The 22748-nt window shown below is 45.3% G+C and overlaps 1 protein-coding gene across 1 annotated transcript; it reads left to right on the forward strand.

Annotated features, from left to right (window-relative positions):
* The first annotated feature begins 1950 nt into the window (after positions 1-1950).
* Positions 1951-22149, forward strand: KIF3A (kinesin family member 3A). Its single transcript, XM_063413281.1, has 17 exons — positions 1951-2072; positions 3389-3671; positions 5238-5382; positions 5633-5717; positions 6174-6279; positions 7036-7175; positions 7829-8026; positions 8408-8582; positions 9590-9679; positions 14808-14964; positions 15791-15971; positions 16254-16364; positions 17137-17262; positions 17887-17940; positions 18087-18155; positions 18364-18488; positions 19003-22149. Exons 1-17 carry the CDS (start codon positions 2067-2069, stop codon positions 19049-19051), a joined length of 2100 nt encoding a protein of 699 aa, XP_063269351.1. The 5' UTR covers positions 1951-2066; the 3' UTR covers positions 19052-22149.
* The last annotated feature ends 599 nt before the right edge of the window (positions 22150-22748 follow it).

The raw sequence follows: 22748 nt of genomic DNA on the forward strand, positions 1-22748 counted from the left end.
TGCCACGGTGATAAACACTACATACAACCTTCAGAACAGCCCCCAAATCTGCTTGCCCCCTTGTCTGGCACCGGTTATTCCCTTGACAGATGCGCTGTCCCCTCTCTTCGACTTGGCCCGCTCCAAAACACGTATTTGCTGGATCCACACAATCCCAGCACCTGCCAGGACCTATTTTCCTTCCAGTCACAGGAAGTATCTTTTCCCTGTGTTTCATGGAGCATACGCACCCTTGTCCCCTCCCGGGGCTGGACCTCTCTGCCAGCATCCGTTTTCACCCCACGTTTTCTTCCACCCAGGATCTCTCCATGTCTCAAAGCTACTCAGTTTTCCTCTCAGATCCCGGACCCCTTTGTTCTCCTCCTGCAGCATTTTCTGTGGGAAGCTGGTTCCAGTATCTTTCCTTATTCCTCAGCTTTGCTTGCCTACACATTACTCTCTGTTCTCTCACCAGCCCCTTGGGTTATACATTTTCTGGTGCTAAATTATTAGTTTATGCATCTGTGCGTGCAGCATAGTTCTGAGTAACACCGTGGCAGTGTGTGAAGAGCAAAGAGACTTTGCTGCATAGCCAGTCTTCAAGCTTCCTGACTCACCCGTGATGCACACCTGGGGCTGAGGGAATGGCCCTGTGCTGTCATTTCGGTGTTCCCAGCCCTGTGATACACCGGTCACTTTGGTGGGGAGGTCTGCAAGGTACAGATCAGCTCTGTCCACATTCCTGCTCCTGCTTACATCCCTCTGGCAAAATACATCACAAACTGAAGCACAGCCCTTGGTTTGTGTCTGTGCTTGGTGCTGGGGATTCCTGGCCTTACCCAGGGATCCCAGGCCCCGGTGGTCCACAGCAAAGGCTGCGAGGGCAGGAGTGGGGCTGGAACAATGCCCTGTGACCTGCCAACAGGACTTGAGAGTGCAGAAATACCTGGGGGGAGAGAGACAAGGGGGATTCAGGGCATCTGCTATTGGGGAAACTGTTCATGGACCTGTCCTGCTGAGTAAAATTGTCTTTGACTCTTAAGGACATAGATTATGAAAGGACAAGGTCAGGTTGTTGGAATAATTTAATCTAATTCCTGTAAATAAGTGGCACAGGGATAGTGTGATGTTGAGATGCTGCGAGCAGGAGAGGAGCAGGTGAGGCTGTGGAGGATCCCAGCAGTATGCTGTGAAACGTCACACTAAATGACAAATTACTTGGAAACGTGCCTTATTAGTGCAGGACTAACTGATTTATGCACCACGTGGACTGTATTACTTGTTTATATTTAGGTTACTCTGCAATCCCTCTATTTCATCAGCAATTCAAAACGTTACAGTCAGCAAAAGAAGGAGGTGGATTTTCTTCCTTGTGTGGAGAACAGGTAGGGGCTTGCAGCTCTGTCAAGACACCCAGAGCCCCTTCAGACCCCCTGGAGCCCTTCCAGAGCAGTGGAGGCTTGTCAGAGCCTCGGGAGCCCTGTGAAACCCTCAGGAGATCCCTCAAGGGCGCTATCAGGTGCTCGGGCCCTGTCAAACCCCCGGAGATCTCTCAAGGGCGCTATCAGGTGCTCGGGCCCTGTCAAACCCGCCGGAGATCTCTCAAGGGCGCTATCAGGTGCTCGAAGCCCTGTCAAACCCTCCGGAGATCTCTCAAGGGCGCTATCAGGTGTTCGGGGCCCTGTCAAACCCTCTGGAGATCTCTCAAGGGCGCTATCAGGTGCTCGGGGCCCTGCCAAACCCGCCGGAGATCTCTCAAGGGCGCTGTCAGGTGCTCGAAGCCCTGTCAGCCCCTCAGAGCCCTGAGGGCTCTCATCACTCCCCGCGCGGTGTCCAGGCCGCCCCGCCCGCCCCGCCGTCCCCATGGCGACGGGGTGCCCCGCCCCCTCCGCCGCTCCGCTGCCGCCATTGGTTGGGCTCCCTTCGGCCCCGCCTTCCCTCGCTCGCCATTGGTTGCGCGGGCACCGCAGGGCGGGGTCTGGCCGCCGGGCGGGGCGGGGCGGGGCGGGCGCAGGCGCGGTGCCGTTATTGTTCCGCGGTGCCAGCGCCTGCCCCGGGCTGCCGCCGCCGCCGCCATCGCTATCGCCATGCCGGTGAGATCCGGGAGGGAGGCGGGGTGTGGCCCCCGGGGCCGCCCGGTCACTGCGCGCCTCTGCCCGCCGCGCCCGGGGTTCGCAGGCCGCGTCACCTCCGTTCCCATGTGCGCGCAGGAGCCGCAGGACGGGCGGTGCCTGTCAGGCCGAGCGGGGCCGGGGCTGATGAGGGGCTGCGGGCGGCGCGAGGCCCCGCAGAGGTGGCAGCACCTTGGCAGCGGGGAGTGAAGGTCCGGCCGCCCCGGAGGGTCTCGTCCCCTATCCAGGGTGGTTCGTGGAGACACGAGCCGATTCCCGCACCTTATTTTGGCTGGCGTCTCATGTGCCGTCCCTCCCCCGCCCAAGTGGGGCTGAGCCGCTCTCTGCGTTCAGCAGGACGGCAAAAGCCGCTGCTGAGGCCTGGGAGGAATCGGGGCAGGTGGCAGCTGGAGGGAGAGGCGCTTGGAAACTGCGTTTGTTTCGGCTTGACATCCAATATAGCTGCTCTAGGAGTAGTTAAATGCTTAGCCTCAGCAACTGTAGCCCAGGGAAGTGTCTCAGGCTTAACTAGATTCATCAGCCGTGCTTCAAGATTTGTTTTGGTAACTACATGAAAGAAAATGAATGTGAGGTTTCATAATACAACATTCAGGTTTTCTAAAGGATTAAACTTGAGCATTTACACTGAGGGTTGTAATTAAAATGAATTCCCTTCAGCCAGCACTCTCTGGTATTTAGTTATGTGCTCTATGAGGTTTGAGAGTGTATAGTCAGTGTTACTGGAGAAGAATGTCATGGCTGCACCGAATTCCAGCAAACTTGTTGCAGATTGCAAGGTGAAATTGTTTCTTGAAAAAATTCTTAGATGATGTTGAATGTGAAATGCTCAAGCTTTACTTGTTCAGTTTCTGTGTTGGCAAACAGAAGAAGATCCCATTGCCTGAATAAGTGTGTTGTTCTCTCAGCTTTAATTATAAACCAGTCCTGGTTTTAAGTCCCCAAGTTCATGATCCTCTGGAGATGTAGCTGCCCAAGCTGATTCAACAGTGTTTGTGCTTAAACGCAAATAGTTTTTAATGGGAGATGGCAGGGCTAGATTGGTATTAGGAAGAAGTTCTTTCCTGTCAGGGTGGTGAGGCCATGGCACAGGTTACTTAAAGCAGCTGTGGTTGTTTGGTCCCTGGAAGTGTTTAAGGCCAGGCTGGAGCACCCTGCTCGCATGGAAGGTGTTTCTGCCATGGGAGGGGGTGGAACTGGGTTTCTTGCACCCAAACCTTTCTGTGATTCTTTGTTAACACTAGTGTTACAGCCTGTGTATATTTTTTTAATAATTATAGATTAACAAGCCTGAGAAGCCGGACAAGCCGGAAAGCTGTGACAATGTCAAGGTGGTTGTTCGCTGCCGGCCTCTCAATGACCGGGAGAAAGCTACGGGCTACAAGATGGCAGTGAATGTGGATGAGATGAGGGGAACTATAACTGTCCATAAAACAGACTCATCCAATGAACCTCCTAAGACATTCACATTTGACACAGTGTTTGGACCAGAGAGTAAACAGCTGGATGTCTATAATTTAACAGCAAGACCTATTATAGATTCTGTCCTAGAGGGATACAATGGTAAGTATTTGTTTTAAGGGAAGAATCCCATCCTGTCTGCTATTCTTTGCTTTGTTAAAATTCCTGCTGATCTTGTTTAAGGGAGTTTCACCTTCTGAGGGCTGTAGCCGCAGATCATTTCTGTTGTGGCCTCTAACTTAAAATAGCCTGAAGGTACTTGCTGTTCTGAATGCTCAGTGGTTGTACCCACTGTTGTCATTAACAGTGGGAGTTGAGTGATGAAGGAGACTCCACTGAGGTCAGTGAGCTTAATTTTTTATGCTTATCTTCTCTTTGCAAAAGATATGCACTTATGTCATGATCAGAATTCTCAGCAGCTCCTCACTGTACAGTTTCAGTACCCAGGAGCTGCCACGCTGGGCTGTCACTAGGTATGCATACCAGACCTCTGCATGGAGCTGCTGCATTCTTTCCTCTGAACTTTGCTATTTTCAAAGTGAGATGACCACTTAAACACATCTGCCCTGCCCCACAGATAGTCTGTTGCTTCCTGCAGCTGGGAAGAGCACAGTCATGATTTGTGTGTGTTATTCATGGAAATGTAATATATAAAGGAAAGCTGATTACTGCTTTCCTTAACAGTGTGCCACAAACAACAACAGTTTACAAAGTTTTCCAAGGCTTGTAAAATGCCTGATAATCTCTTGTGCTAACAGACACTGTTTTCAGCTGATTAAAATTCATGGTTTGAAAATTAATGATTTAAGGGTGTACCTCTGGAGGTTTAGACTGGACATTAGGAAGCATTTCTTTACTGAAACACTGGAACAGGGCTTTTAGAGAGGTCATCATTGCCCCAAGTTGAAATTTAAAAGGTGTTTAGTCAATATGTTAACAACATTCTTTAATTTTTGGTCAGCTCTGGATTGCTTGGGCAGTTGGATTATATGATCATTGTACATCTCTTCCAGCTGAAATATTATATTCAGTTCTTCCAATCTGTAATGTCAGTGGCTTGGTAACAAAAACGTGGATTTTCAGCAATGCTAGGTTAAATCTAAGAACTGGGATATTTTTGGCATTCCAGAGTCTAGGATTTAAGTAATGTTTGTGGATGCCTGCTTGTGCAGTCTGACTCTAGTCCAAATTGTAGCTGTACCTGCAGGTTCAGAGCTGGGGTTTTGCTGTGGCTCTGCAGCAGAAGCCTCACACCATTTCTGCTGTGGGTTAATGATTAGGAGTAGTTGGGTTTGCTGTTGGTGTATAATCATGTGCTGCTAATTGACCATGTTATTAACTGGCCTTGCCTGCATTGTTTGTTTGTGGAACTGAAGTGCACTAGCATTCCATGCTTTAGTCACTCTGCACTTTTAAAACAAGCTGACTTTTTATTAGACACCTTGCAGGCTGCATTAAGCAGCAGACAGGTCCTGTTTGCTGGTTTTGCCCAGCCTTTCTGCTGCTCCACCCTTGTACTCCAGTAGCTACTGGAGTGGGTGGAAATTTTAACTCCATAAAAATAGAGGTGTTTGGTGCATCAGGCTAAGAAGGGATGAAGTAACAATGCAGTTAGAGTTTAGAGAAGACTCAACTTCTTAGAGTTTGTTCTTTTATCTTATCCTTCAGGTACTATTTTTGCATATGGGCAGACTGGAACAGGCAAAACCTTCACCATGGAAGGGGTCCGAGCAGTTCCTGAGCTCAGAGGCATCATTCCCAATTCCTTTGCCCATATATTTGGTCACATTGCCAAGGCAGAGGGGGATACAAGGTAAATGCCTTCCCTTGACTGCTTCTGTCTTTTTTTTTTTTAATGTGTGTCCATGTGTAGCAGGACACTGACCTTGACAATGACAACAGAAATGGTATTCCTCCCAAGATGAAAGGCTCCCACTTAGGCAGTTCTTGAGGGGAAGCAGGACTGTGATGGAATTTCACTGTTTTCTTTGCACTCTGTGGCTGTGTTTGTGGGACTTCAGCAAATGTTTTGCTAAGTGAACTACCCAGCTGTTCATCTGCAGGTTTTTAGTTCGTGTCTCTTACCTGGAGATTTACAATGAGGAAGTGCGGGACCTGCTGGGAAAGGACCAGACACAGAGGTTAGAGGTGAGCCTCGTCTTCTGAATGTGCTGTTGGTTTTGAATGAGGGCAATATTCTGTTTTAAAGATCAGAGAAGCACTTGTAGGAAGTGGGAGGTTGGGCTCCTAGCAGTCCTCTTTCCTTTGCAATGCAATAGCTGGATGTCACTGCTGGCTTCTTTGAATCTCTTCCACTTGGTCTGTTCCACCCGAGGCAGTTTTGTACCTGCAGTTCTACCCCAAAGGCCCCTCAGCAGTCCTGGGAATTAGAGACTAGGATTTAAAATCATGTCTTTCCCCAGAGGAAAACAGTAGTATATTGTCATGCATGAGTCTTTATTCCTTATCTGCTCTGATTCCAAGTGGAGGGTTTTATGTGCAAGCCAGAAAATGGAGCAGTAAACCACTATACTGTTACAGTGTCACTAGAATTGCTGTTGGGGATCTCCCAGGGATGCTCAGTCTGAACTGTTTCTCTCTTAGGTGAAAGAGAGACCTGATGTGGGAGTTTATATCAAAGACCTTTCAGCTTATGTTGTAAACAATGCAGATGATATGGACAGAATCATGACTCTGGGCCACAAGAACCGTACGTAGCCTTGCTGTGGGCAGGTTTATAGCTCAGACAGAGTAAGGGTCTGGTTGCCAGACCACAGTAGGAGATCCTAGTCCTGTTGTTGGGAAGAGTGTTTGGCTGAACAGAGCAATAGGGGTATCTCCTCCCAAACCTCTTTTCTGCAGGGGCAGGTAAAGAGGGCTCTGCTTCCCACATCAGCCAGTGCCAGTGGGATCAGCAGAGGGAGGATGCAGTGAGGGCAGTCAGTGTTGTCAGAACTGCTTGTGTATCTCTTCATCCTTTTTCTGCTTCAGTTCTGATCAGGGTGAGCATCAGCCCTGTGCTGCGAGTGGGAGGTAGTTTGTGTTCTGGAAGACTTCTTAGTTAAGCTCAGATTATTTAATGACTTAAAGTTCTGACTCCTGTTGCCCTTGGGCATGGATTATTGTGTTCTTATTTCCCAAAATACAACTGTTTTCAGGGATCTGCTGTGAACACCTTAGGCTACTGATCTTTAAACAGATGAGGACAGTTGCTGGTCTTGGGAGTCTGTGGTTGGCTTAGAGCTATAGCAGGCTGCAGGACCTTCTACCAGTCCAGGTTGGAACTGTAGTGCAACTTCAGTGTCCCAAGAATAGACTTTGCTGCTGAGTCTGAGCATCCCTTTGCCATCTTCTGGAATACAGGGTTAGGTAAAGAGGTGGGAATGACTCTCCTCTGAAAGCAGGAAGGGTTAGAGGAACATGTGATTAATTCAGAAGACATCACTGCTTTTTTCTCTGTTCAAAGGTTCTGTTGGTGCCACAAACATGAACGAGCACAGCTCTCGCTCGCACGCCATCTTCACTATCACCATTGAGTGCAGTGAGAAGGGCGTGGATGGGAACATGCACGTGCGCATGGGCAAGCTGCACCTCGTTGACCTTGCTGTGAGTAGGACCAGACAAGTCTCTGGCAAGACATTTGGTTTGGGTTGTTGAGGTTTTTCCAGAGGGTTGTGACCATGTTGTTCATCACTTGCAGGTTCCTTCCCTCTGGTGTCACAGTTTGAACCAATGTAACTGTGCTGGTAAAACATGGCTTTAGCCCAAGATTTACACTGAGGTATCCTTCCTTGGGGAAGATGCAGAAAAACAGAGACTAGAGGCATTCAACTTATTTAAATTCATTTTAACTTATTTACATGTTGTGTGTATAAGATGCTCTATGAAACTTTAAAATAATTGCAGTGTTCTCTTGTTCTGCTGATAGGAAGGGTTGTAGATGGCAGTTGGCAGCTCCAGCTGGGGTGCCTTTTAACTGCTGACTGATTTCCCATAACATTTTTGTTCATGGGGAGGAAAATCTCCGTTTTCCCAGCTGCATTGCTTTAAGCAATCCAGAATTTGCTGGCACTGGAAGCTTCTGTTGAAGATCTGTTTGACTTGTTAACAATGTCTGAGATACTTAGCCTGTTTCTCTAATAATGGATGAAGTGGTTAGTGACATGACAGCTAGCAGGATTTCACATGTAGCTGATTCTGTTTGGAGGGAGATGTATTAGAGGATCTGTTTTAACTCCTGCTTCATGTTCCCTTTGCAGGGTTCTGAAAGACAGACAAAAACTGGAGCCACAGGGCAGAGACTGAAGGAAGCCACTAAGATCAACCTCTCTCTGTCCACCCTGGGCAATGTTATCTCTGCCCTGGTGGATGGCAAGAGCACCCACGTGCCCTACCGTAACTCCAAACTCACACGGCTGCTGCAGGACTCCCTGGGGGGCAACTCCAAAACCATGATGGTAAGCTAAGAGGTGCTCTTTCCAGTGCCAGCTATTGGGCTGCATCTTTGCAGGGATAGCATAGTGCCTTGAACAAACTGGTGTTTACCTCACTAATCCTAAGATGTTTGCAGCTTAGAGAGCCTTCTGTGTGCATCTCTTTCTGTCTTTCCTCTTTGCCTCTGTAGATGAGGTTCTAAACACAGCACAGGTGGACATACATGCGTGAGATCAAACAGAACCTGTGCTTGGGTAGTCAAAAGTGGCTTCAGTGTAGAAGCAGCAGGAAAGCTTGGGAAGGAGTAGCAGTGTGAGACTGTCAGAGCTGGGGTTGGGTTCCTGCAGTGCCTTGTGCTGGGCTCTGACACTGTCCTCCAGTAACTTGGTCTCCATGTATCACAGTGTGCAAACATCGGACCAGCAGATTACAACTACGATGAGACCATCAGCACTCTCAGGTATGCAAACAGAGCCAAGAACATAAAGAACAAGGCCAGGATTAATGAGGATCCCAAGGATGCTATGCTCCGCCAGTTCCAGAAAGAAATTGAAGAGCTGAAGAAAAAACTGGAAGAAGGTGAGACTTTCCTTTCCGCTTGTGTTCCTCTCTGCATAATGCTTCTTCTGCTTGAATGGGAACATCTTTGCTACTGGAATATGTATCACATGAGGTTGGCCACTAGTGCAGATAGATATTCTGGTTTTGTTTGCTCTGCTGGATGCCAGGAGAGGTGCCTAAGGCTGCTCATGGGGTCCGGCTTTCCCACTAGGTGGCACTTGGCACTAGGGTGAGTGGTGGCCTCTGGGCTGGATCAGTGTGCCTAGGTTTCCCTGGGTTTCCCTAGCGAACACGGGGGCTCTGGACACAACTAACATGGTGTAGGAAGTTAAACTGAACTGTAACAACAGGTCACACTTCTTCTCTGATTGCGAAGGAGGGATGCATTTATCAGGAGGAAAATTGAACCAAATTTGTGGAGCTGGAACTGGGTTTCTAAACACTAGATTACCAGAAAGTTTCTTTAAACCATGTAACTTTGTAGCCTTGTGTCTCTTCTTAGTCCATCAACATGGAGTGATCCTACTAGAGGGATGCTTGCTAAACAGTAACCAGATTCATAGCATCTCTCTCTGGAGATATTCACAGAACAGCTGTAGCCAGTAGCTCCAGTAGGACTTGCTCTTTGTCTGTCCCATTCAGGAGAAGCAGGAAATGGTCAGTAATGCTTCTTTCTTTTTCTTTCATCTGAGATAGAAGGTGAGGTGGAAGAGAAGGTATGGTAGAATCCTCTAAGAAAACTTTGTAGCTTCAACTGTGCAAAGATGCTCTATTTTAATAAAAAGCAACTTCTTGAGCTTTAATACATATACACTGACATCACAGCATTCAGTTCCTTATCTTGATTGTCCTTGGGTTTCCTAAGCCATGGCAAGCTGTCTGCTTGCACAACAGTTAAGGACTTCTGCAGGTACTCGTAAGCTGATGTCAGGCACTGCTGTGTTTGGACAAATGCTACTGTCACAGTAACAAGCTGTTACGAGGTGAAGGAAAGCTTTTGACAGAAGCACACTCTTCTCTTCTAGGGGAAGAGATCTCTGGTTCCGAAACCAGCGATTCCGAAGAGGAGGATGAAGACGGGGAGATTGGAGAGGAGAAGCGGAAGAAGCGGCGCGGTAAGGCAGCAGAGATTCTGTCAGTGCCTCCAGTCCCCTCTGCCCCACAGGCTGCTGTAGGGAGTGTAGCCAGAGCCAGGCGAGGACAAGAGGAGATGTAGAGGTGCCCTATGCCGCTGCAATTATCATGCCTCTCCTAGAAACGAAGCCCTTTGGTGCCGTCTGTGTAGATCACAGCTCCAAAGCTGTGTGGTGCCTGCTTCCACTCGGGTAGCTGTGCTTGTTGTGACATCATCCTTTGTGGTGGCTCGGGTGCCGCAAGGTGGCTGCGTATGGCTTGTGACTGCTGGTGTGGAACTTCCCCTGCTCAGGAGGTGGGAGGAAGAAGACACCAAAGATCATTTGTAGGCAGGTGTGGTTTTTATAGCCATGGGTATGATTGGAGGGGAATTTTGGCTGTGGTTTAGGCAAAGGATTCATCTGTCTTACAGATCTTCAGTAAGTGACTCTTCTGATGTCCTATTTTATATTGATAGAGGGAAAACTTGACCTGTGGGTGTCTCTGTGCTAGCTGAAAAGCTTAGTGGGACATCAAGAACATACTTTTTTGGGGAGCAGTGTGAAAAATCCCATGGTGAAGTTTGCTTTGTCCCACCTTAGTGTTAAACTGCTGTGTATCACCTAAACTCCAGGGCATGTTTCTGAACCTGGAATTGCAGGTCATTGTGTACCATGGGATGCTGTGGCTTCTTGGGAGCTTGCTGTACTCCTAGAACCCTACTGGTTATTCCTCATGGATAGGAGAGAAACCAAGCCCAGTGCTATGTCCCAGCTTCCAGCTTCTCTAGTAAATTCATTTTGACATTCAAACTGCCTTCCTGTCCTGAAGCACCCACATCTGTAAAAAAAAAATTCCTGTTAAAGCGTTCCTGCTTTTAGGTGTACTTTATTCATTTTGGTGTCTGTCCAAGTAGTAGTAAATTACTTTTATGATGCCATGCCTTTGGTGATAGTTGTAACAAGTTCATTTTTCACCTTTTGGTTATTTCTAGAAGTGGAAAGCTTGACCACTGTCTCCAAATGTCCTGCCCAAATCTCCTCCCAAGAGGAGACCACCTTCAAAGTGCTGCTTGGAAGGAGTAGAGGGTGAATAACTGGCTTATTCAACTCCCAAACAAGCTACTCTAGTTAAGTTCCCTAAGGGAGCTGCTTCACAGGAGTGCACACTGACTGTCCCTGTGCAAGCTGGTTCTGCCCTCCAGAGTGAGAAGTGCACATTGCCATGTGCATAGGACTGGAAAGGATTCATGGTCACTGAATCCTCTGCTCTGGCAGATAGCCACAGCCTTCTCCACTGTGATCTGGTGTTCTCTGCTGTTGTTGCTTGAAATGGAAGCTGCCTTGGCATGTTGTTTTAAGCTGTAGTCTGGTTAAGATGGGTTTTAACTGAAATGTCTTTCTGAGCATGCAGTTTTGTGCTGGGAAGTGGTGGCTTTGCAAGCTGAGTCTGGGAGGGATCCTAGCAAATGCTTCCTAATGGGAACTTGTGCTTTTTTGAACTAGGTTGCTGGCTCTTCTGGGTTTCTTTCCTTTAGAACTAACTTCCCATCTGCATGTTTCTTCCTCTCTGGGTTTTTCTGTGGGACGCATTTCTGTTTTCCAGGCAGTAGCAGCAGCAGTAGTTCAGACTCCACATGCTCTGTCATAGAGAAACCTCTGGATAAGTCCTTCACTAGTGAGTGGGAGCTCTTAAGTCCTTTAAGCTTTGGCCTTTCCATAATCTGCACACTCCATTTTGCAATGTTGCACTCTTCCCTGCTGTGTCTGTTGGAAAGATAAACCTCAAGCTGTAACTCTGCTAAGGCATGCCTTTCCTTTGCTGCTTCCATGCTCGAAACAGTTATTCAACGTGCACATTGTTAGCCAGGTATGTGAGAGAATAGGAAACAATGCAGTAGGCTGCTTGAGCAAGATTTAAAGGTAATTGAGAAATAATAGGTTAAAAAAATCCAGTTTGCAGCTTGTGTTAAGTGCACCTTTTAATATACAGGGGAAAAACTGAGCTAACTTTTTAATAGGAATTGCTACAATATGAATTCATAAACAGGACAGCTAGAGATGAATTCTGTATTGGACTCTGCCTTCTCAAAATTAGTTTTGGAGAACAGTCAAACAGCATGAGGCTTATACTAACAAAGAAAATGTGGCAATGCTTGGTTGATCAGCTTTATTTTTGCAGATACTTAAAAAAATATCTTTGGTGGTTGGGGTTTAAGTGCCCCATGATCCTAAGTTCTGGATCTCTGTGGGACTTAGTTCAAAGGAACAGGAGATCCAGATTTTGATGTAGTAATTAGGAAAGTCTGGGCTGCTCTTGGTCAGAGGCAACAAATTGAGGATTGAGGCAACAAATCACTTCTTGGGACTCAGCTTGTGGGGACTTCAGCTGGTGTTGTTTTGATCCTGGATGGAAGCACTCCCCTCTTCTCCCTGTGTGGAGAGGCCCTGGAGAGTGTTGCTGCACAGTTCACTCACTGTTACACAGTGATGTTAGTGGAAAGCCTCAGCTCAGAGAAGGGCAGTAGCAGGCAGGGTTAGCAGGAGCACAACCAGGGGAGACCTTCAGTGGGACATATGGCTGTAGCCTGGGAGTTTGATTGCTTCAATCCTGCTCCTTTAAAGCTTGCTTGGAACCTGAGTGTTTTATTTGGCTGAGGACAGTTAATAGCAAACTGCTGATGTGTCAGCAGGTGGATGAGTCCATCTCCTTCAGGTTTGGAGGTAGCTCCTGTGGGGAAGTTGTGCTGGGCTTAAGGCAGTTGGGATAAGTGTAGCTTTTTGTGGTTTGGGATATTAACTGTCCTCTAGTGTGACCCTTCTGCATGTGGTGTCTTTCATTACCCCTTTCCTGTCCTGCCTTTTTTGTTGCACTTGCTTGAATAACCAAAAGTGGCTCTATACCTCTATGGAAGCACCAATTACTGCAAATTAACCTACTAATCCCCTGTGTAATTGAATGGAGAAATCTTGTGTTGAGACTCCCTGTGTGCAACTGTCTTGTATCTTGCAAAGAATTGGCTTGAAAATCTTGGTTAAAATTTAGAACATGTATTCTGAATGCTAATATTTCACAGGTAACATAACAGAATTGGCTCTCTTGAGTGTGGGGAGCATTAAGTTTGTTAATTGAGGGAGAAATACACCCCCTTCAACTGTTTCTTAGGTCATGATCCTTGCAGCTGGCTCCTAATGTTGTGTTTAGATCCAGCATTGCATTGAATGGGCAGAAGAATGCAAGAGTGAGCTGAAGATTATCCTGGGTTTGCAAAGCACTCTGAAGTACAGACACAGTCTCTGCTTTAGTGCAACATGATGTGTTAGTGTTTGCTCTATTAGGGGGGTTATTTGTTATGATTATCTCATATTTTCTACCCTAGAAACATGAATGTGAAATTTGGTGTTTGTTCTGTTGCTGATGATCTTTGTCCAAAATGACCAAAGCAATAACATTTTCTCTCCTCCTCTTTTTATGTGTTTGCTGCCTCTCTGCGATTTGCTTTCTACTTCCTCTTAATGCAAGATCAAGCAGGTTGGTGTAATTGATTTTCACCTCCTTACAATTGCAAAGCTTGTGAGAGGATCTTACAACTTGCTTCACTTCAACTTTTTCTCCTAAACTGAGAATATATAGGGCTATGTCCTAATAGTCAGAAGTCTTTATCTGGCTTATCTCATATGATGAGCTCTGTATAGCACTTCCAGAAAGCCTCTTACTCAAATACTAATTAGTGAGAGATTTTTGCACCACAAGCCCAGAAAGAAGTGCTCATTATCTGATTCTGAAGTCTAGCAGATGGCAATGAAGATGTTGTTTGCTGTAGTAGTGAGGTCCTTGCCTTGCAACAAAAGTAATTGGAGCTCTTGTGTGTATGAAGAAATATATATGCAGATGTGAAAATATGTGTATGCATGTTTCCATATGCAGGACACTTTGCTGGAGCATACATGTATATATGATTATAAATAAAATACATACATATGTATATAAATGAAGCTGAATATCTTGAGGAATGGAGGAGGAGAAGCCTTTTACTGAACAGCTTCCTTGAATGTGTTTTGGCATTATGTCACTATGGAAAAGAGTCAGGTGGCAGTCAGTGGCTCCTGCTAGTTTCAGGTGCATTCTATAGGGTGGGTTTTTTTCATATCTGGAAAAGCAAAACAAGAAAATTATGGATTTACTTGTGAATAAATGGATATTTAGGACTTGTGGATTTGAGGAAATGCATCCTCATTCCACATAACCCCCCAGAATCTCTATGCTCGACTGCCTTGGCCACTCCTGGCATTGCAAAGAAAGTAGGCTCAAGACTTGCAGAGTGGCTTTCAAGAGCAGCAGCCTAATGCTTTGTTTCAAATTTGGGGTGTTTGGGACCAAATCTTGAGGTCAGTAGGTTCAATGAGTTGCTCTGGCAACTCCCTTTGTAGCTCTCCAAGGCATGGACATGGTGGGCTGCTGTGTTAGTTCTGTTGTAAAGACACAGCTGGTTAAACCAAAGCGAAGCTTGGTACTTCCAAATCTGTGAGTATTCACTGTTACATACACCAAGTATCATCAAGAAGTTTCTTTAGTTCCCTGGTTTTCATAGGGCTGTTCTGAATTTCTCTATTTTCATAGTAGTGTGTTCTTAAAAGTATCTGTATTCTGTATGCTCACTTTGGAACAGGTGAGCCTGTAAGGAGGACAATGAATGAGGGGAATGGTGAAGATGCTAATCTGAAATTTGAGTATGTAACTTTTGGTAGCTGAGCTCTTGTAGTGCAGGTCAAGGCAGTCTTGTGTTTCCCTTCGTCTGGCCTGATCTGCATTGTTAGAACATCAGAGTTTCCAGACTGGGCTTCTCTTCAAGCAGTGTTTCTTCTCCAGGTGTTCTTTGTATGTTTTATATTTTGGGGATGTTAGGTTCCAGTGTTAGTTGCACAGCATTGCTGCTCTGTAGGAGCTGGTAACTACTGGCCCAATGTTGAAATGGGATTTGAAGGACTGAATTTTGCTCATTTTGAAGCTGATACCTAATGAAATTTTTGTTAAATGCAAGTATTGAACATGAACTTGGAAAAAATACTGTGATACAGAGGTTGTTTTACTTCTCCGTGAACTAATTTGTTTTCCCCATGTCTTTCAAAGGCAAAAAGAAAGTTTCCCCTGATAAGATGGTAGAGATGCAAGCAAAGATTGAAGAGGAGAGAAAAGCTCTTGAAACTAAGCTTGATATGGAAGAAGAAGAAAGAAATAAAGCCAGAGCTGAACTGGAGAAGAGAGAAAAAGACTTGCTCAAAGCTCAGTGAGTACCATGCTCTGAGCAGTTTGTGTGGTCGTGCGAGTTGTTCCTTCCTTAATCATACAAATATCTGGAGATGCATGGTAAGGTGCCTGTCAAACTTTGTAGCAAGTGAACATCATCCCTTGCTATTTTCAAGGTGAAGGAGGAACTTACTCTGCTTTGAGTGCATAGAGTATATGGGAAAGACAAACTTTTATCCTTTTGCCGCTTCCTCTCTTAACTTTACTTAATTGTGCAAGATAGCCTAGAAACATAAATGAATCTCCCAAGACCTGTGAGGAGCAGCAGTACTGTTCTGTAAGAGGCCAGGTTTCCTGCAGCAGTCACAAGCATGTAATTTTGATGTAGGGGGGCTCTATTCTGAAGCCAAAAACTGCTGAGGTCACACTACCCTATGCAAATGGACTGTTCCAGCAGCAGCCAGCATTCCTGGTTTGTACTTCAGCTGCTCTGCCTTGATCTCTGTTCACTCTCCTCTGTTTCAGCAGCTGCCTCTGGGTATTGCTGTGTTAGCAGGGCCCTTTTGGGTAGAGGGTGCCTTCAGTAGCCTGGTGATGTCACCGGGTGCTTGCAGCCCCTCACAGAGGTGACTTGCAGTGGGAGGCACTTCTCTGCTGACCTGGTTTTGCTTGAAAGAAAGTGGTGGCAGCTGGAGCTTGGGGAACCTGCTGCTTTCACTTGCAGTGCCTCACTTCCACTTCAATCCTTAGCAGCAGGACAAGTTTTTCCAGCCCTGTGAGTGTTGTCTGGGCTATAGAACCAAGCTGGACCCGATGCCTTTTGAGCACGGTAGGACAGGAAGTCTCACACCTACCTGTCTGTCTAGGCAAGAGCACCAGTCCCTGTTGGAGAAACTGTCTGCATTAGAGAAAAAGGTGATTGTGGGAGGAGTGGACTTGCTGGCAAAAGCAGAGGAGCAAGAGAAGCTTCTAGAAGAATCAAACATGGAATTGGAAGAACGAAGGAAGAGAGCAGAGCAGCTTCGCAAGGAGCTCGAGGAGAAGGAGGTAGGGTTCTCTGCTGTGGCTGTCTGCAAACAGCAATGGCACAACAAGCCAGGATATGTTAGCCAGGTGTGGCTCTGCTCTGGAAGCACTGCAGAAGCCACCCTTCCACAGGTCACTCACTGACTGTGCAACCCCTGCAGGTCTGAGGCAGCCTGGCTCAGCCAGGGCTCTGTGCTCTTGGCAAATGCTTTGTTCAAGCAGTTTTTCCTCTTGTTCATACTGTTGCAGAGAGTTTCTGTGATTGTTAATGTGTGTGTGTCTGTGCTAAAATGTTGTCCACAGCAAGAACGCTTGGACATCGAGGAGAAGTACACCAACCTCCAGGAGGAAGCACAGGGGAAAACCAAAAAAATGAAGAAAGTCTGGACCATGCTTATGGCTGCAAAGTCAGAGGTTAGTATCTAAAGTCCTCAGCCAGTGATCCTGGGAGGCACTAGAGCTGGGAAGGGTAAGCCATCAGCTTTGTGATGCTGGAAAATGTGCTGTATGTTTAGAAATGTCTTTCTGTGCTGTGCATTTGGCTCATATAATTCAAAAATGCTAAGACTGGAGTTGGAGTTTTAGAACAGCATGTTGTAGAGCTTTTCCCCAGGCCAGGCTAAGAAGGGTTATGTGTGAGACCCTGATATGTTAAGAACTTCAAGAAAAACCAGTGGTTATTTTTGAAATATAATGCAAGTTGCTTGCTGGCAGCCCCATGTCCTGCTTTGCTGCAGCCCAAAGGCTTCTCTGCTCTGAGCTGCCTGTCCTTTATGACTGATGCCCTTGTTACCTCATCCTCAGTTACTGGATCAGTGTATCCTTTGGCTGGAGTTTCTGTTTCATTAAAAAATGCATTTGGTCTTTGAGATCAGAGATTTCCCTTGAAACCTTGCCAAGGATACCTTGCCTTGTCTCATGCTCTTCCTCTGGTCTTAGCTGAAGCAGCTTGGATTGGCAGAAGGCCAGTTTTGGGTTTATGAAACTGAGAACTTGATGCTGCTTTCAGCCATCTCTGAGCTGAAATGTTTCAGAGGGTTTATTGTTCAGAGATATTTTGGTACCAATAACCAGAGTTTGCTTTTGTTTTCCAAAAACCTCATATAGACAAAAGACTGTTCTCCTTAGGCTGTTAGCACGTCTTAAGGTAAGTCTGATGCCTCTCAAATGCCTGTTTTGTTTTCAGATGGGAGATCTACAACAAGAGCATCAGAGAGAGATTGAAGGGTTGCTGGAAAACATTCGGCAGCTGAGCAGGGAGCTTCGACTTCAGATTCTCATCATAGACAACTTCATTCCTCGGGACTACCAGGTGAAGGCAAAGGGCCTGGGGCAGGGGCTGTGCTGGGCTAAGCTCAGTTCTCCTGCAGCGTGTTTTCCTAAAGGCTTATAAAAATAAGAAAACCACATTCTCCACACAGTTAACTGGTATATGCACTGTGTGCCCATGCAGTGAGTCTGTTCCAAATCTTTTTTTTTCCCCACTAGCTTCAAGCTATGCTTGCTAATGTCTGATATTAACACAAAGACTTGATTTTTAGATCTTTGACATTCTTTGTGACTCCAGTGTACAGAAAGTTCACAATGAGCTTAAATATAATGCACACTATTTAATGGGAAAAGTAAGGGAAATTCTTTTTATAGTTTTCATTTTTTTCCATATTACAGTGTTTGCTTACTGCTGTCCTGATAGTGTTGGCATAATGGAAACCCCATGCTCTAGGGGGCTCTCCAGTGTATACAATTTGGGAATGGTATTTTTCTCTTCTGTAGTCTTCAGAGTATAAATGGGGTGTTTTTTGCACAGGATATAGCTGTCCTGATAGGAACAACTTGTAAGGGATCAAGACTGTTCTTAAGTAGCTTGTCCAGGCCTTAGGATGTATGTTCTGGAAAGTGCATGTGCAAGTCTAACACTCATTGTCCTGATTTCTAGCAAATGATCGAGGACTACGTTCACTGGAATGAAGACATAGGGGAGTGGCAGCTGGTAAGAATGGCTGCCTGCCTTGTGTACAGGCTAATGAAGTGTGAGCTTCTGAGGGGTTTAATTGAGCCAGGAAGAAGCTGGTGGAGCTGCAGTCAGTTTTATTGTGCACACTAGGCTTTACTAACAAACCTTTTTTGTGCTTACAGAAATGTGTTGCATATACAGGAAACAATATGAGGAAACAGACGCCTGTCCTGGATAAAAAAGAGAAAGATGTGAGTGACTATTGAATTAATGTATTGAGCTGCACAGGCCCAAGTCCTGCCTGAGACTGCCACTCTCTGTTTAGAGCCAAACTGTCCCATTTCAGTTTTCTTTTCTTTTGAAGAAATGAGTCTTTGTAGTCTCATGAAAGCATCATTGATCAGTGTATAAAATTATTCTGATGATTTTGTCTCATGAGTTTTTCTGGTGTTTTTCTAGCCCTTTGAAGTGGACCTTTCCCATGTTTACTTGGCTTACACGGAGGAAAGCTTGAGGCAATCTCTGATGAAGCTGGAGAGGCCGAGGACTTCAAAAGGAAAATCCAGGCCCAAGACAGGGAGAAGGTGAAGAACTCTGGGGTGTTTATATGCAATGAGGGATTTACCCAAGGGAAGGCTTAAGTTTGTATATGCAAATTTACCACGAATCTTCTAACATTTGCTTAATGAGAAAGCAAAATTTTTGCATGGTGTAGTTCAGTGTTGCCAGGTGTGACAGAACCAAGTTGAAATCTCTTTACTGCACTAAATCTTATCCAGAAAGACTTGTCTGGGGATTTTGTGATGTTCTTTTACTGCATTCTCCTCTTCCAGCTCCTTGCTTTGTTCTGGTGCATTTGGTGGTGCAGTTTAACACAGTCTGGCACATTGCCAATGCCAACACTGGATGGAGAGAGAGGGCTGCTGGGGGAGATTGCAGCATCTGCTTTCTTGTGCTTTTTGTTTGGTTGGTTTTGCTTATGGAGAAGTCATGTCATGTAGTTTTGACTTGAAATGTGGCTTGTCCTTGTCTTTCCTAGACAGCATAATGATGTGTGTGTGGTGTTGTTTTTCCCTTTCCTTTCTGCTCTCCAAACAGAAAACGTTCAGCCAAGCCAGGAGCTGTCATTGATTCCCTGCTGCAGTAGTGTGACCTGGTCAGAATTCCTGTAAATATCAGTGAGTTTATAAGGCCAGAATATGGAATTCAAGAGATGGCACAGTTTGACATGGCTCTAATTTTTTATTTTTAAAAAATGTATTTTTCCTTAGTTGCCTGTATATTGTATGTTATATTAACATCATATTAAACTGGTATAAATGATTGATGGTTGTGAAATTCCATATATTAAATGTGTTGTGCAGGGAAACTTGTTGGTAATCTTTGTTGAGATGTATAGAAAATAGATGTGTGATTGAGTTCTAGATTGTGTTTAAGTGCTAGATATGTTAGTTCAAAACAGTTAATGAAATCCTGAAATTGAGGCTGGTAAATCTGACTTATGCCCTGCTTTGCACATAACTGGCAGCTTTCACTGTTGTCCTCTGTTGCACTGATCTGTGTTTGAATGTAGTTGCTGCAAACTTTTACGAGCATCAAATCTTTTTATTTAATATTCCTCACTGTGGCTGTTAACCCAGTTGTGTTGTGTGTCAAATACACAGTCCTCCCTTTTTGCTGTCTTGCTGTACAGAGAAAGTAGCTGGATAGGAAAAACATGAACCACAAAAGTCTTGAGATTTCTGAGAAGGGACCATGCTCTGTTTAAGTGCAGAAGAAATCAAGGGTGTCTAATAGTTCTTTTATTTTATCAGTTTGTTTGTGATCTGCTGGCACTGTGGAGAATGCAACCTTGGATATTAAGTCAAAAGAGAGCTTTTTCCTTCTTTTAAGGCTGTGTTACTTTGGCAGCTTTTTATGTTTTGGGGCTGGAATTTTTGTGTGAGTGGTTTTGTGATCTGAACAGCTGAGATAATTGAAGGAGGATGCTGTAACACTAGGACTTGGTGTCAGCTGTGGGGCTGTGAGCACTGTGCCTCTGTTTCCTCATCCCTGGCTGCAAGGCACTGGGCCACTGCTCTACACTGAGGATGAATTGGACTCTCCTTTAGTAAAACAAAATGAATTGCCCAATTTTCCCAGAACAATATCTCCTGACACAGCTGGTGCTGTCTGTGTTCCTGTGTATACTGTGTGCATCTCTGACTATGCTCTGATGAGAGGAAAAAAATTTTGGTCTCTGATAATAACCATTTATTTGTGATGGCTGCTCTTTTTATTCAGTATTTTTGCTGCTAATAGACACATATCACTTTAATATGTTGCTTTTGTGTCACAGAGAAAATACATCTCCCTCAGACTGTGTGTGTTTTGTAACTCAGCACGACAGCTGTGGGTATCCCAGCAGCTCCTGTGCCAGGGTGGAGGGATGGGCTGTGCCCTCACCTTGGTGTTACCTGGGTTACTACAGGTAAAAGCTGTGATTACTGACAGGAGAAATGGAGTTTCCTTGATGCAGGTTTCCTTCTGTCGCACTGAAAACAAGACAGCTCCTCAGGTGTCCTGAGTCCTTGCTAGCAGCCACATCTGCTTTGACCAGAATGTTCTGTGAAGTCCTTAAAGAAGTGAAATGCCCTTTCTTGTTGTCGTGATGGTTATCTGGAGGTACCTTGGGGTCTGTAACAGGAGCTGTAATAGTTAAAACTGGTCTTGTAAGGACATATTTTGCTCTGAGGGATATATTCAGTGCTATTCTAAACCAGTTGTAAGCTTTTTCTGGTGTTTTTAATGGGGTTTTTTTTCAGGATCGTGACCTGGAAGAACATTCTGCCCTCTCTATTGGAGGGAGTGTCACCTAAATTCGTACAACATACAGATACAAACACTAGCATTTGTTTTTTTCTAGCATAGCCTTTAGAGGTGAATGCTCAGAAATTTTCTTGACTGAAGCTGTGGTTGGTTTTGCATGCGAAGACCTGATCTTATTTTAAATGTGCTTGAATAGAGTTGCATTATCTCTAACTACATATTTCTCATCAAAAAATCCAGACTGAAAATGGCCTAAATGCTGCCTAAAATCTTTCAGTTCTGAGTCCAAGCAGATAAAAGCATAGCTGTGGCCTGTGCTAGTTCTCAGAACCAGGGATAACTTCTGTTTCCTTTTTGTGTTGTATCTTGTGCTAACATTTATTGAATAATCTGGTTTTTGTGGGAGTTAAACCAGAACTGTGCTTTCAAAAGGACCATTGAAGATCCTTTTACTTGACAGGTATCAATCACTTCAAGATACTGCTGGGAACAGTGGCACTCTATTTAAAATATTTAAATATCTAAAATACTTAAATTGTAAATGCATATGATATACAATTAACATAACAATCCTGCTGCTGAAAACCTTAGTACTCTGCACGTTTATGTGAGCCTTGGAGCAGGGGAAAACAATAAGTAATTACTTGCACACCTTTAATTGGCAGGTTGGAAAAACTGGTTATCTCCTGTTACAGAGGCTTGGAGGACAAATTATTTGCTCTATAAGATGATTTTAAATAAAGTGGAACACTCTCATGGTCATGTGCCCTCTGAGTTTGGCTCACCTGTTAAAGTGGTGTGTTTTGTTAAGTTCTGGGAAGTTTGTTGTAAAACCAGGGAGTTTGGCTTGTAGATCTACCACATGGGCCCTCTCTATAGCCCTGCCCACTTGTGAATGTCTAGTGGGCCCATAATGTATTTTAATAAGGAAAGGATTTATATGGACTTCCAAAAGCTTAATACAGCCTTTCTTGTTGCAGGTCAGTATGTGCTCTGTAGTATTTATCAAAACTCACATTACATAACAAACACTGTGTGTGCTCATCTTTGCATCATGCTAACAGAAGATTCTCCTCATTCCAGAACACTGACCTTAACTATGAGAGTTTTGCTTCATGTTGTATAAATTAATTATTTCATTTTTAACTTGTTCCTAACCCATTAAGAGGAGGAGAAATGGTCCTTAGTGTCTTTCACTGACTACACTGTCTGCACATGTCCAGCTTTCACCTTTCTCCTCAGTTCTGCTTAGCCAGGCCTGTAGAGAGGGAAAAACTGCGAGTCTGTTTAATTTGTCTTTCTGTTTATTGTTTTTTTAACTCTGTTTATTTCTGACTATTCCTTGTTTTATTAAAGTTAACTCATTATACTGTATATATATCAATATTGTGTCCCTGGAGCATGTTCATACCATGAAATAAAATTCTTGATTCCTAATTGTGCCCTGTGAGCATGTTTTCCACATGATGTTATACACAGCAGATGTTTTTAACTCACTTGTGGCAGGAGCTGGCTGAGGAAGGGGGGTGGGATGCCTCTGTAGCTCTGAGCTGCACAGCACTCTGGAGGAGTTCGTGCACGGAGTTTGGGGTGCGGGGGAGCCTTGGGGCCAAGCCCCAGGGCAGTGAGCAGCAAGACCTTGTGGAAGAGGTAGACAGGGCAGAACAAGGGAATTCTTTGCAAGACTACAGAGAAAACCAGTGGGATGAGGCTGCAGCTCTCGAGCTGTGCCTGAGGAGCTGCTTGAGCCCCTGTTTAAGCCCATTCACTGCTGGGGCTGAGCCAGGGCCCTGCAAGAGCAGTTTTGGGGCCCCTGCAGGGTCAGTGCTGCCCAAGCTCTGCCTCTTCTGATGTGTGCATTGCAGAGGGGCAGCTGAGGGGCAGCAGGCTTTGTCTCCTGTGATCCATAAGCCAGCCACAGCCTGTTCTGGTGCAGGTGGTGTGAATTTACCTGCAGTAGTTGGAGATGTTCTGCTCTGTTTCCTTTGCTGTGTGAGCTGTTGGTTGGCAGTGCCTGTGGCTGCTCAGCCCAGAGG

Source organism: Prinia subflava, chromosome 16 (genome assembly GCF_021018805.1).
Source record: "Prinia subflava isolate CZ2003 ecotype Zambia chromosome 16, Cam_Psub_1.2, whole genome shotgun sequence".
NCBI classification, from domain to species: Eukaryota; Metazoa; Chordata; class Aves; order Passeriformes; family Cisticolidae; genus Prinia; species Prinia subflava.